This window comes from Vitis vinifera, chromosome 5 (assembly GCF_030704535.1).
Source record: "Vitis vinifera cultivar Pinot Noir 40024 chromosome 5, ASM3070453v1".
NCBI lineage: Eukaryota > Viridiplantae > Streptophyta > Magnoliopsida > Vitales > Vitaceae > Vitis > Vitis vinifera.
In genome coordinates, this window is record NC_081809.1 from 9,662,320 (window position 1) to 9,677,206 (window position 14,887).

The window sequence follows — 14,887 nt, forward strand, 5'->3', positions numbered from 1 at the left end:
TAATAATTTTTTAATATACAACATAAATTGATAATTTTTTAATATGCAACTAAATCCATAAGATCTATCTCATGTGTCCAAAGTTGTGATTAAATCTATATGATCAATTTGTTTGGTTAAATGTTCATAAAATAGAATAATATATTGAACAATGTAATGTAGAGTTTAGAAAAATAAAACACTTCCTTGAAAAAAAATATGTAGACTCATAAAAAGATATTAGATATAATATTTTCTTTTTTAAAATAAGAAATACTTTAATAAATTAATAATTTATTAATTTATCAATTGATTAATATCCACTTAATAAATTTTCCACAAGGACAATGCTATTAATATATAGTATGAGGATAGCAGAACATATCCTATTGAAAATGATACTTAGGGTATCCAATTCTACATTATCCAGTCAACCATACATGGTATCTCAGCGGGAATACCAAGCATGAGTCATAAGAGTGAAAGTCCACCTCATAATTCTAACCAAAAACCATCTCTTTAGAGCTAGCAGGGACTTGAAATCAAGTTGAAAGGAATTTCAGTACACGAAGCCATGAGAATGGCAACATGCAAAAATATAAATCAATCCACATGAGAGTTGTGGAATGGCGGTTTAAGACTCCTAGAATCAGGTTCAAATTAAGAACTCTCTTGGATCAGTGACATAACCCCTCAAAGCAGATGCTGCTGCTGTGTAAGGAGAAGCTAGATATATCTGGCTTTCTTTGTGCCCCATTCGCCCAGGGAAGTTCCTATTTGTTGTAGACACACATACCTGCAATAATCAACACCTCAGAAATATTACAATCTGGAAATTACTGAAATCAGTAATCCAACATGATCCTTTGATACGAGAGCCATTGGATGGCTATTTTTAGAAAAATGGGGTTTGGTTAGAAATTGATTGAGTGGATTAAACGGTACATCTTGATAGAAAAGTTTTCTGTTCTTTTAAATGGAACTCCATGTTTTATTCAAAGCTTCAGAGGATCGAGGCAAGGAATTCTCCCTCCCCATATCTTTTTGTTTTGGTGATGGAGGCACAAACAATTATTTGTTGGAGACAGCCAGATGGGGGTGGGGGTTATTTCATATCAGGTTTTAGGGTAAGGGGTAGGGGAGGTGAAACCGTGGAGGTGTCCTGTTGTTTGCCAATGACCACATTAGTCTTTTGCAAGGCCACTCAAAGACAGGTGGTCCAATTAAGCCGGTTGTTTATGTGGCTTGAAGCCATTTCAAGGCTAAAAAATAATCTGGAGAAAAGTTAATTAACCCCAATAGGGAGGGTGGCTAATGTTAAGGGTTTGGCTCTTGGTTGGGATGTAAGGTAAGAAAGATTCTAACTGCTTACCATTAAGGGCTCCATTCAAAGTAGAATCAGGTTGGGACAATGTGGAGGAGAGATTTTGTAGAAGACTTTTGTTGTAAAAAATGCAATATATTTCGAAAGGAAGGAGACTGACCCTAATTCAAAATGCTTTGTCTAGTTTGCTCATATATTTTATGCTCCTGTTTAGCATTCCTAGAAAAGTTAAGATTGCGGATTAAGAAAATTTAGAGACATCCTTTGAGGAGGAGGAGCTTTAGGAAAAAATATTCATTTGGTAAAATGGTCTATTGTTTGTAGGGAGAAAAGTAAGAGGGGCCTAAGAATAAGGAATCTTTCTTCTCTTAATAAGGGCTCGGCTAAGTTAATGGAGTTGGAGATGTGACTCAGAGGGTGAGGCTTTTTGGAAAAAGGTCTCAAGGTAAGTATAGGGGGGAGGAGGAGGGGAGTTGGTGTTCTTATAAAGTAAGGGAAGGATACAGGATTAGGGTTTGGAAAACCTATAGTAAGGGTTGGGATCTGGTTGTCTTGTCATTAGAGTATCCTTTGAGATGGGAGATAGGAAGAGGATGGGGATTTGGAAAGATAAGTGACTTGGGGATGAACCCTTAGCCATGACTTTCCCTTCTGTCTATGCCTCAGCTGTGTTAAAAGAGGCTTAGGTAGAAGATGTTTGAGACCATATGGGTGAGGGGGGATATTGGAATCCTTGTTGGCAGTGATTAGAACTGCCAAATAAATATTATTTTCTGCAAAATAGAGCTTGCTAAAATGATAACTTGTCTCGATCATTTTTGCAATTTTAATATTGCAACATGTGATCACATGTAAAGAAGAAACATGGGGCCTATTAAAAACAACTAAGGTGGTTTGTCAACTTAATTCACTGAGAGATAATAAAAAGGCCACTTTCACCACTACAAAGCATGTTAGATTTGTTCTTTGTCATCAATAATGTAACTAGTATTGGTCAGCAAGCAAAACAGCAATCAGGAAGTGTCAACCATTAGGACCCAAGTGGTCTAATCTATTTTATAACAATATGACCTTTTCATTTTAAGATCATTTCCATAAGTTAGGGGTTTCATCTGAGGAATAAAAGCAGAAGTATAGGTGGAATAGTTGATGAAATGCTTTTTAAAGTTGTACCAAGAGGAAAACAATATCTTGCCTGAGGTTCATTCATGCGTGCATATGTGTCTCTAGGACCACCCATACAAGCACCACAGGTAGGACTTGCAGGTGTATCACAACCAGCTTCCTCAAATATCTGAGAGCAAGTCTTGCCACCACATCCTGGTACCGGGAGACTATATACGTCCATCCAAACCTGATAATTTTATCATATCAATTACTATATTGCGTAGGATTAAACTCTTTCCTATGACAAATCCCTATTTGGAATCTTCCATACAAATCCATCAAGCAAAAATACAGTACAAACCTTTTGGGTTGCAGGGACAAGAAATGTGGGAACTTTGACCTTCTTTCCCTGTGAACGGTGCGATTAAATTTTTAAGCTCAAAAAAAGAAAAAAAAAAAAAACAAAAGAAAAGAATGCACATGCTAACATATATTCATGGCACTTAAGTTCCATGCTTAACTTAATAAAAAATCAAAGAAAAATTTCCCATAACCAATTTTCATCCAGAAAGTACTCCACACTGCAAAGTATAACAAAATCAAAGCACAGGGGATCACACCCATGAGAACTGATGACTTTCCACCATAAGGTGGTTTATAAAAACAAAAGAAAAACTATTCTAAGGAAGATGGTTAAAATAATAATCGTGTAAAATGCAATTATGTAAGATGTGAAATTAGATATACCACAACAAGAAACAATGAATGCAAATTAAGAACGAAGTAACAAGTTGTCCTCGAAGAAGCTAAGTAAGCTAGAAAAACTTACTGAAGCATGAAAAACTTTGGCTGCAGCTAGAAAATCCTCAGTTTTTCCACCAGTACAAGATCCAATATACACCCTGTCAATTTTCACGTCTTTGCATTCTCTTGCCAAAGCACATTTATCAGGTGAATGAGGCTGCAGAAACATATGGCAGATATTATTCAATATAAAGTGTGAATTTGCCACTTATCAACACTTGAAATGGATTTTAAAATGAAATACCTATTTGGTCTACAGTTTAAAAACTTAAGATGATTTCACTTAAGGCTATATAAAATCACTCACCTTTGCCACCAGAGGTTCCAGTTTTGAGATATCAAATCTGTACTCAGAAAGAAATCTAAAAGCAAGCAAAAGAAACCATCAGAACAAAAGAAATATGAAGGAGAAAATAACAGAGGATGAACATAAAAATAGAATTTCTTAACAAGAGTACAATTTTATACACTACTCTAGATTAAAAAGACCACTCACCTAAATTCATGCATTTTACAACTGCTACAAGTTTCTAAATGAGAAAGCTTTAACTCTGTAACTATACAACTCTGCTAAAGATGACTTACAATTACAAATTATCAGGTTTCAATCATTTGTTAGCCCAAAGAACGCAACTTAAAATTAATCTTAAACATCACTATCCAGGTACTAAGCTTATTTTTGACAAATAGACTATGGGTATGTTTCAAACAAAGATGTTTAATGAATTTGGAAAAAAAAAAAAAAGGCTATGAAAAACGTTAAATTCACCCGCAAATGAGCATATTTTTAAAAAAGATGAAGCTTAAGGTGTGAGAGAGAAACATGTTCAACAAGTATTATAAAAAAGAAATCGTTGCATTATGTTTCCTACAACATTCTAAAATGAGTTCATTTTTAATCATTTAAAATTTTCACAAGAAGACTATTTCTAGAAAATGTTTTACTATCATATTTGTTATGACTCCATTTCAAATAGCCAAAAGTGATGGAAACAACTCCAACTAATTGAATTCCGCATATTGTTCATATATGCCATTTGAAACATAGTTACTTTCTCCTGAACTCTTAACTTTTCTTTTGTCAACCTTTAATTACCTTGCTTGCTCATCACTATAAACTGGTTCATATGGCAAACTTGTCTTATCCTGTGCAAAGAAACAATGACTTAGCCAGAAGAAAGAGTTGCACAATAAGCATAAAGAGAAAAAAAATCACCCTTTTGGCAATAGCAAGCATGAGAGAGAGAGAGAGATGAATGATTTCTTCTAACCTCAAGGTACTTATGTGTAGTACTATCAGCAGGGACAACACCATTCTTTCCCCCAGCTTCAATAACCATGTTGCATAATGTCATTCTTTCTTCCATCTTTTCAGTTTAGAACAATGAAACAATCAAAACTGTGATCCAGAACAGGCTGATTAAACAAATTCCACACAGAAATGAACAGTGATTTAGATACTTGCAGTGGAAGATCTATAAAAGTGCACCTACAGTTAAACTTTCAACAGTAGTGCCAACAAATTCCATAGATTTATATGTCGCGCCAGAAACAGATATTTCACCAATAATCTGCAAAGTGAAAGGCCATTTTGTGAAGCAAGACCATAAAAAAAGGAAGGCCATACCAATCCATTAAAACATCAGCGAAGTAAACAACCGATATGGGCTCATATTAAAAACACAACATATTCCATGGGTGGAAAGATTATGCCCTTTAAAAATGAAAGAACGCCACTAGTGCTAGTAAGACTTACTTGCAAAATCAAATCTTTTGCGAGCAAATAATTGGGCATTTCTCCATCCATTACAAATCTCAAAGTTGGAGGCACCTGCAGTTAAAGGTGTAAGGGAATTATGATTCAATGATGCAGATACGTATGGAAGGATTTAACTACCACAATTATATATATATATATAAGTCAACAGGAGGAAAACATAGTCAACTCATTCAAAATCAGCATGCAACATGGTTATATAAAACAAAAAGCACAATTCGTCAAAAATTTCAGAGTTCTCAGATATATGATACATTCACATTTACACCAATGAAAAAAAATATTATGTTCATTTTTCACAAACCAAAAAGGTATAGAGGGAAAAGAATGTCTGCAAAAACAGCCCTAGGCTATCAAACAGAAATCTAACCAAAAAAATAGAAGAAAGAAAAGATGACAATTAAGCCTGAAAATCCTAAAGTCTGAGCCATTAAAGCAGACCCCTCAAGCCCACATGAGCAAAGCCTGGAATCCAGCAGTCAACCCCCCCAACAGCATCAAACTTGCTGCAGCACAACTGGTTAGCATCAAATTTGGGAGATAGTGATGATGAAATATGGATATCTACCATTGCAACAACAGATGCTATTTCTTGTTCAAGAACAAGATCACTCCCAAACCAATGAAGGTGGACAGAAGGTGGAACCGCAAAACTCCTACATACTCTCAGCAAGAAGCAACCCAAAGCTGAAAAAATGCTGAAGCAGATGTCTGATCTTAGTGACTTGATTCCTCTATGAGCTACCGAATTGAGTTATCACTTATGCAAAAGGACAATGTGCTATTGATCTGGCTCCAGGGTCTTCTTTGCCTAATTTACCCACTTATCACACTAATCCTATTAAAAGATAACGAATTGTTGAAGAAAGGCTTTATTCAGGAGGACCTTAGTCCTTGAATAGTGCTTGCTTTATTGACTGCAAAGAAAAATAGGTCATGGAGGATGCGTATGTACAGTCATGCAACGATAACTAGAACTACCATTTTTGTAAAGATTGACCCTTCTAGTGGGTATCACAAGATTCCAATCAGACTTGAAAGTCAATGGAAGACCACTTTGAAGATGAAGGACAAACTCTGAGTGGTTAGTAATGCTTTTTGGCCTTGACAAAAGCATCAAACACTTTCATGCACACAATGAAGGTATGCCATCCTTTTATTACTGGTTTCTTATTGCATACTCTGATAACATACTTATATATAGCAAGGCCAACATCAAGAATGCTTTTCATCTACAACAAAAAATGAGGGTGCTTAGACAAGAAAAAAGCTCTAAATCAACTTAATGGGGTGCCCTTTCATGTGTCCTAGTGTTCCGTTTTTTGGCTTTGGCTTTTGGGGTTCCTTGTCATGGTGTTGAAACAGATATGGAGAAGGTCCAGGCTATATAGAATGGTTCCTCCCAAACATGTTGCAAGAAGATAGAAAATTTCATGGGATAGCTTATTCTAACAAACCTTTTTTTCATGGTTTTAGGCTTTCAGCACAATTATGGCACCTGTTGTGGTTGCAAGAAGGGTAAGCTCTCACATGGAGAAAGGCAACAATCAAGGCCTTTGAACAGATTAAAAAACAGATGATGGGAGCTCTTGTTCTTCAGCTTCCTGAAATTCTAGGTGTTTAAGTTTGTAAATTTTGATAGGCAAACAAAACAAATGTATTAAAGCACTAACTGAAAACGCACCAAAGTACACAGGTCATATACAAAGGAAGCCAGGAAAGCACAACAAAAAATAAAGAGCAACAAAAAATAACTGCCTCTTCAAGAAGATCCGAACCAGTCTATAAAATCTAACATAGGAAGCCACCCATGTTTAAGTCTGTATGTGATGCATTGTTCACCAAAGTTTGATTGTAATAAGAAAAACAAGATGTCTATCAGTTACAGGATCCACACACAAACTCAAAATTTGAGGGGGGGAAGTGATCAAAAGAGTAGGGAGATATAAAAAACAATTTGCAAACCTTCAGCAGGATCTTTCCAGTGCCTAATACGAAAGCAGCATCAGTGTTACCTATTCCAGTAGCGAACTGGCCAAATGCCCCAGCAGTACATGTGTGGGAGTCAGTACCTAAGAGGACCTGTGAGAATGTATATAGGGTTCAACAAGTGTTGTGCATATAAAGATATAAAAAGTTTAAATAGATTTTGAAAAAGGACTTGGCAAGAGAAATGTACCTCTCCAGGCCTGCAATGACCTTCTTGGGCAAGGGCAACATGGCATACACCTTTGTAATCCGGATTGGCCTGCATGCTCATACGTAAAGTTTACATTCAGTGCAATAAACAAGAATAGATGATACACCTTCAGCAATATAGTTCAGTGGTTGGAAACTAAAACATGAAAGACCAGAGAGGCATACCCTGAAATTACCAAGATCTTTTATGTCATAGAAGTACTTGATATTTTGCTCTGTGCAAAATTCCCTCAGGATATCAACATTACGATTTGCCCGTTCATCCTTTGTGAAGATGTAGTGTTCAGGTATAATAACAATCTTTTCACGGTCCCAAACCTTTAGTTTCAAAATGAGGATGGATTAATATAAATTTGCAGGCTTAAACACAGATAGTCATGCAAAGTACATTGATTGTAGAACTATGCAAAGATTTAAAATTGAAATGGAGCAATGAAACACTGTAGCCTAAAAATTAGTAGAATATGCATAAACATAGCAGCATGTGTTTGCAGCCTTAGCATTAAAGTAGAAAATCAGATAGTCCAGCATGTTTTATCATATGAGATGGCAATATTTAGATGAGCCTATCCTTTCTCACTAACAGCCATGATTGCATAGTTTAAAAAATGCGCCTACGCTCAAGGCACAATCACTTCTTAGTTGTAGCACCTTGCTTGCACTTTGTCAACTTTACTTTTTCTTTCTAAACACTTTAGTTCTTCAAATTTCTAATTGTATATTGACATTTATATAATTTCATCACTTTTTTATTAAATGTTTCTTTTAAATGTTTGGAATCTTAATTTTTTTATTGATTGAATTATATTTTGAATAATATTTTATAAAATTGATATGCATCCTAGGTTGCATTTCACTTCACTTAGGCATGTCCCTTATGTTGCACCTTGAGCCTAAGCTATATAGGAGATTTTTCACACTTTAGGTCCGCCTTGCGCTTTTAAAACTATGCGTGATCATGACTTTATTTCTATATCTTTTTGTTGATCACAAGATATTCATTACAACCTAGATCATCCAATGCTTTGTACAAGAGAAAGGACAGATGTAATATTTTATTGGGCCTAAAAAACGCTAAGCAACTAAATGATGCCTCAACAAAATTAGAATCTTCCTATTTGGATGACAAGTAAGAATCAACAACTCATTGCATGTTAACACATATATACCTTTGCATTCTCACCAAACTCTTTCTTGAAGATTCCAAAAGAACCTGGGCCACAGACATCATGGGTCATCAAGAGATCAACATTTACCCATACATTCTCACCTGGGCTCAGCTGGGGTTTTTCAGAAGCCCTGGCCAAGATCTTCTCGGTCATGGTCATTGCAGTCTTTACCTGAAAACAATCCAAAATCCCACTAATATAAACCATCAAATACTAATACCCACCACAGAAAAGAACAATCGAATGCAAATTATAAATATATAATGAAGAAGAAGCAGAAATGAAGAAAGAAAGAAAGAAAGAAAGAAAGAAACCGAACTGAACCAGAGGTGGAAGGAGAACGTGGCGATTGTTGGGGTGCCATGACTGAAACAATTTTCCGGGAATTTCTTTTATTGGTTTTCTGAATGGAAAATGATGATGCCGATGATGAAAATGCAGAGAGATCCACATCTTTCTGAGGAAAAAATAAAAAATAAAAAACAACGTGGGTCAGTGAGATTTTAGCAAGAAAATTTGGGAAAGAGAAGAAACTTAGGAGGTCATTAACCATTAACCTTGATGAAAGCAGGAGAGTTGGAGGCAATAGCAGAGGAAGCCATGAAAGAGAAGGAACCCTGCTCCTAATTCCGGCAACGTCTGGGGTTTGGAACTGGGTCTTTCGCAGCCCCTGGGAAAGCTGGAACTAGAGGAGTGTTTGATTCGGACTCTGAAGTTGCGGCGGCTACGTCTCTCACAAGAGACAAGACAAAAGCCAATTGACAATAGATTATAGCGGTAGTGGGCCAAGTTTACTAAGGCAAGATATTTGGTGCGTTTGCCGCGTGCAATAAAGATGGGTGACAACGGTATGAGGCCTGTTAAGACCTTTTTCACAACTTATTTGCCTTTTTTTCCTTTTTTTTAAAAAATAAATTTCTAACTTAAAATACGCTTTTAAACAAATTATAGATTTTCAAGAATTTATTTTAAAATTAAATTATTTTTAAAAATAAATTTAATTATTATATTAGAATACTTTAAGTAATAATTGAAATTTTAAAGAATACTTTGTAGAATAATATTAATACTTTTATAAAAAAAAAATTAAGATACTTTTTTATATATATATATTTGAATTTCTAAATAAAAAATTTATTTCTTAAAACAATTGAAAATATTTTAAGAATTACCATCCAAAATTATTTTTGAAAATATCACCAATAATACCCAAAATTTTTATTTTTATAATAATCAATATCCTATTTTAAATAAAGGCAATTAAAAGGAGCAAAATGAATATTAATTCACAAAAATGACCCTATTCATTAGAAAAACTAATACTTCTTTCCCTTTCTTTACCAACTCCCCATCTTTTGCTACTTCCCCTTCTTTCTCAATCGAATCTCACAACCCCACTCTCATTTGGCCAAAATTTAGGGTCTCATCATCCACCCCCTTCCAACTTAAGCACACCTTAACCCAACACATCAAGACTCAGCCCTACCCATGAATCATATGCACACCTTGCTTTGCATACGCACAACCTCATTGTCCTATGCACACTGGTTAACACTAAGAAATAAGGTTTTTTCATGCTTAAAATAAGGATTTTATAAACTTTTAAGTGTTAATCAATATTTTTTAACTCAAATATGCTAAGCTTGCATTTCAGAACTAATGATTTTATCTAGTTAAGAATGCAACAAAAAGAAGATAAAAACACAATTTCAGCAAGTCTCAAGGCAATATAAGAAACTGAGGTTGATTGAAGTAAGTTGGAGAAGTAAAGGAAGACATGAAGTGGAGATTGGATAAGAAAAAGATGAAGGAAGTTGTTGCCAGTTTTGGAATTCCATTTCGATAAAATTGTGGTATAAAATCTTGAAGAATCCACCGATAGTTTTCCAAACTCAATTTGATACCAGTTTCAGAAGATGGAACCAATCAGACAACAATTTGGTTAAGGGGAGAAGGGTATAGTACAGAATTTCAACAACAGTTTAGTGCACTGAACAGTACTTTTTTGTCACTCGACACTTGATGTTGGAATGAATTAATACCAAAGAAGCCAATGTTCAATTTTTGATAACATACCATGGGGATATTCACTCTTGGCCCTTTTCTATCTGATCAATCCGATACCGTAATCCAATGTTGGTTTGCATTTGACGGTAGAGTAAAATTGGTCGTAGCTAGAAGCTATCTCTCAGAACAACCAACAATTCAATAACATAACAGCATTCAAATATCAAGGTGAAAAATCCATTTTGAGTTGATTTTTGAATCAGACTTTGCATTATATTGGATAGGAATCCCAAGTGGACTGGGACATGCTTGAGGTGGAATTCTATGGTGGAAGCCAAAGATCAAGAAATTAGAATTCAATTTCAACATCAATTCTGATAATGAAGGTGAGAACTAACACTAAACGGATAGCCTCTGGGGTTGTCATCATTTTGAATAGATAAAGCTTTGAACAAAGTGAAGGAAGGTAATCGATGTCGGTTTTGTATCAAAATAAAGGACACTAATTTTGATAGTAGTGTCATGCACAGTCCGTTTTGGTGGTAGCTTCTTGTGCTCTATCGGTTTTGAAGGCCCATTCTACCATTATTTTTTACACTGCTTGGAGGTTATCCCTGATATTGGAATAAGCGGTAATGAGTGTAATTCATGTCGTTTCAAACCAATGTCAAAGCTAATTCCAGTCGTTCAGTCTGAGTATGCTTGTCAAGGATCTTTGACCAGTTTGTAGGTTATTTTAGCAATCATTCATTTAGGGTTAGGGCTAGAAACTTACATAAATACTTATTATTTTAGATAGACATACATGTACGTACATTCATTAGTGATTTATTTTCGGCTTAATAGAGATCCACTCTGTGTTTCTTTATTTTTCTTTGTGAATCAATCATGAGTGGATAAGGTCATTTGTATCCAGAGTGCTACCCAAGGGAAGATTTCAAGAAGGAATGCATCCATGCAGGTAAAATTGTTAATTTTTATTTCTAGATTCATTTATCTGTCATTTTTAGAATAGCAAATAGACTCTCTAGAAGTCTATCAGGACATTATATCATTGATGCTTATTAATTGATTGAACGTTTACCCTATTGGTTTGATTTATTGATGATTGATTTGATCAATGATATGCAAAATCCTAGAATAAAATCTTATATGGGTATTACACTTAATAAATTGAGATATGAATGCAATGGAATGCAGTCATCCTTAGGTAAAACGGGATCTTATTCCACAAAATCTAAACTTGGGAGAACAACCTACTTTGTATAGTTTATCACCATATGGTTTGTAAAAACCAAGTCTTGGATAGAAAAGTACCTAAAGCTAAGTCAAACCAAAAAGTGGCTTGCAGGTTCCTTAAGGATTAACATTAGTTGAAACTCTAGTTTTAATTCCTTTTTGTTTCATTTTTTCATTTAGTAGTTTAGTTAGGTCATTTCATAAGTCTTACTTTAAGTTTATTTTATTTCCATGCTACTACTGATCGTGTATGCAGATTGGTTGGGAAAGAGATTTTGCTGGTGGATTACCGAGAAGACCCAATCAAGTTGCAGCCCAATCCAACACAATGAAGGAAGAAGACCAGAATCAGGAGTGTCACAATGCCTCAAATCCACCCCCATTTCAGATTCGTAGATAAGTGAGGGAGCATCCCAATTCACCAAGGGTCACTCTAACCATTCTTCTTTGTGACCCCAGCTGAACATGTCCTCATCAGACTGTAGATAGTTTAGTTGCTATCGGCGTTCAGAGGCAGAGAGTAAAAATCCATATGCACATATCAAAGATTAGGAAGAAATATGTTTCACTTTCAAAGATGCTAATGTTCTGGTGGACCTAATAAGGATGAAGTTATTTCTACTCACTCTGAAAGACAAGGGAAAGATGTGGTTGAACGTCTTAAGGCCAAGGAGAATAAGAAACCGGAATAATTTTCAAACTACTTTTTTGCACAAGTTCTTTTCAACTCATAGAACTAGCACCTGGAAGAAAAAGATATCAAACTTCATGGCTAGAGATGGAGAAAAGATTTTTGCTTGTTGGGAGAGATTCCAGGAGACCATTGGAGCTTGCCCATACCACTGGATTTGACAATTAGAATCACCCGTACATCTAATTCAACAATCAAGGCAATTTTCAATAAGGAGTCAGAATTAGTTTGGAGGCCACCAGGTGATGAAAAATGCCCAACATGGACAGCCAGGAGCATCAAGTTCTTATTAGATGTAGCTTTAGCCCTACCAGTCCAAGATCAACCATCTAGCTCACCCTCATACCTAGAGATGAATCTATTTCAAAGCTTTATTCAAAAATAGAATATGAGCAATAAAGAACAGAGAAGATCGAACGAGAAGCAAAGGAAGATTAATGCTCATACTTTCTAAGCAATTACAAACATTCAGGCCTTGCTCAACAAGTTGAACATCTAGGGTACACAAGAAAAAGGGAGATTTCCTACTCAACCTCATCAAACTCCAAGGGGGGTCTATGAAATCAATGAAGGCAAAGCTGAAAGAAATGATCACCCAGAGGTCAAAGCTGTTGTGACTCTGAGGAGTGGCAAGGTGCTAGCAGAAAGTGGAAGGAAGAGGAATATAGTCATTGAATAGAGAGAGGGGCTACTAGGAATGAAGAAGAAGATAGAAAAGGAAGGAGAGGTAGAAGCAGATAAAAGGGTTGAAGAAAAGATGATGGAAAAAAAGAAAAAGCAGATAGTAGTTGCTTATCCATCAGCTTTGAAAGAGAGAAAGAAAGTGGAGAAGTACCAAAAGGTATTTGAGCTCCTCAAGCAAGTTACGATGAATATACCTCTGATTGATATGATAAAGCAAGTGCCACTCTATGCCAAGTACTTTTAGGACTAAAGAAAGATTTTAGTGGACAAGAAAGCGTTCTTGATAGAGCTAGTGCAATTACAGAGTGTAAGACACTAGTGAAGTATAAAAATCCAAGTTGCCTGCCTGTCTCCATTGTCATTGAAGAATTCTTTATGGAGAAAGCCTTGTTGGACGCAGGAGCAAGTCTCTATCTCTTTTCGTATTCAGTATACAAGCAGTTGGACTTTGGGAGTTGAAAAGAAAAAATTAAAATCACCCTTTCATTAGCTGATCATTCATTGAGGTTTTCTCATGTTTAAAATAATGAATTTTTTTAGAGATTGTGAGTGTTAACTAGTAGCTTTTAATTTAAACATATGCTAAGCTTGTTTCAAGGCAATATGAGATACTGACGTTGATAAGCAAGATAGAGAAGCAAAGGAAGACTTGGAGTGAAGATTGGATATAATGAAGGAAAACTATTGTCAGTATTGGAATTCCATTTGCTAACCAAATTTGATGGGAGATTGCGGTATAAAGCTTGAAGAATCCACTATGGCTTTTCAAACTCAATCGATACCGTTTCCTACAGTGGGAGCCAATGCGACAACCATAAAGGAGAAGGGTAGTACGAACTCATGCATTGTCCTTTTTGGCATAGTAGCTTCACGTCCTCTCAGTTTTGAAGACCCATTTGGACACCGTTTCCAACACTACCTGGAGGTTGTCCTTGATGTCAAAATAAGTGATGCTCAGTGGAATTCATGTTTCAAATGACAAGGCTGATTCTAGTTTGTTTAATTTCAAGGACAGCTTGTTAAGGATCTTTTACCATTTTATATGTTATTTTTAAGAATATTTCATTAAGGCTGAGGGTTAGAAACTTATATGAATGCTTATGGTTTTGGATGGACACACATGTACGTACATGCATTGCTTGGTGATTCAATTTTTCAGTTCATTAAGATATACTCAGGTGGTGTTTGTTTTTTGGCTGAATAGAAAAAGCCAAAATATTTGGCTTTTTCTATTCAGCTAAAAGTAATCTGTTAATATCATTTAACATAACTAAATTGAACATATTGATAACAAATTCACTTTAGTTATGTTGGATGATGTTAACAGATTACTTTTAGCTGAATAGAAAAAGTCAAATATTTTGGCTTTTTCTATTTAGCCAAAAAACAAACACCACTTCAGTGTTTATTTTTCAGTGTGTGAATCAATTATGAGTGGCTAAGATCGTTTGTATCCAGAGAAGGAGTACTGTCAAGGGGAGATCTCGAGAAGGAATGCATCCTATGTCAATAAAAATTTTAAAAAGTCCAAAGAAGTGGAGAATTGGGAGGGTACGAAGAATGTGATGATTCCTCACATTCTTCGTACCCTTGTCTATTTTTTTAGTATTTTTGGATTTGGATTTTTCCGGAAATTATTTGACCACCTCCTAAGTGTAATAAACCTATTTAAACAATATCCAAGCCATATGAAGTCCCAAAAAATTTTAAAAAGTCCAAAGAAATGGAGAATTGGGAGGGTACGGAGAATGTGAGGATTCCTCACATTCTTTGTACTCTTGTTAATTTTTTAGTATTTTTGGATTTGAATTTTTTTAGAAATCATTTGACCACCTCCTAAGTGTAATGAACTATTTAAACAACATCCAAGCCATATGAAGTCCCAAAAAATTTTAAAAAGTCCAAAG

General features: G+C 35.3%; 1 protein-coding gene across 2 annotated transcripts; it reads right to left on the reverse strand.

The window, feature by feature from the left end:
• Positions 1-345: 345 nt before the first annotated feature.
• LOC100251128 (3-isopropylmalate dehydratase large subunit, chloroplastic) lies at positions 346-9,113 on the reverse strand. Of its 2 annotated transcripts, none has more exons than XM_010651862.3 (15): positions 8,917-9,113; positions 8,684-8,816; positions 8,360-8,530; positions 7,356-7,508; positions 7,171-7,239; positions 6,957-7,073; positions 4,971-5,045; positions 4,708-4,785; positions 4,486-4,581; positions 4,311-4,360; positions 3,522-3,576; positions 3,240-3,371; positions 2,772-2,819; positions 2,499-2,657; positions 346-775 (listed from the first exon to the last, which is right to left on the reverse strand). In XM_010651862.3, exons 2-15 carry the CDS (start codon positions 8,810-8,812, stop codon positions 635-637), a joined length of 1,473 nt encoding a protein of 490 aa, XP_010650164.1. In that variant the 5' UTR covers positions 8,813-8,816; positions 8,917-9,113; the 3' UTR covers positions 346-634. The 2 variants fall into 2 exon arrangements, with proteins under 2 accessions (XP_010650164.1, XP_002285491.1); XM_002285455.5 differs by having other exon boundaries at positions 8,679-8,816.
• Positions 9,114-14,887: the final 5,774 nt, after the last annotated feature.

What these genes read in the sequence shown, in the direction of transcription:
- LOC100251128 (XM_002285455.5), bottom strand. Translation starts at nt 8,961, where the DNA reads ATGGCTTCCTCTGCTATTGCCTCCAACTCTCCTGCTTTCATCAAG. An exon ending in CTCCTTCCACCTCTGGTTCA is followed by an intron (nt 8,531 to 8,678) that starts GTTCGGTTTCTT and finishes GATTGTTTTCAG; the next exon opens with GTAAAGACTGCAATGACCAT. An exon ending in CCAAAGTTTTTCATGCTTCA is followed by an intron (nt 2,820 to 3,239) that starts GTAAGTTTTTCT and finishes CACCGTTCACAG; the next exon opens with GGAAAGAAGGTCAAAGTTCC.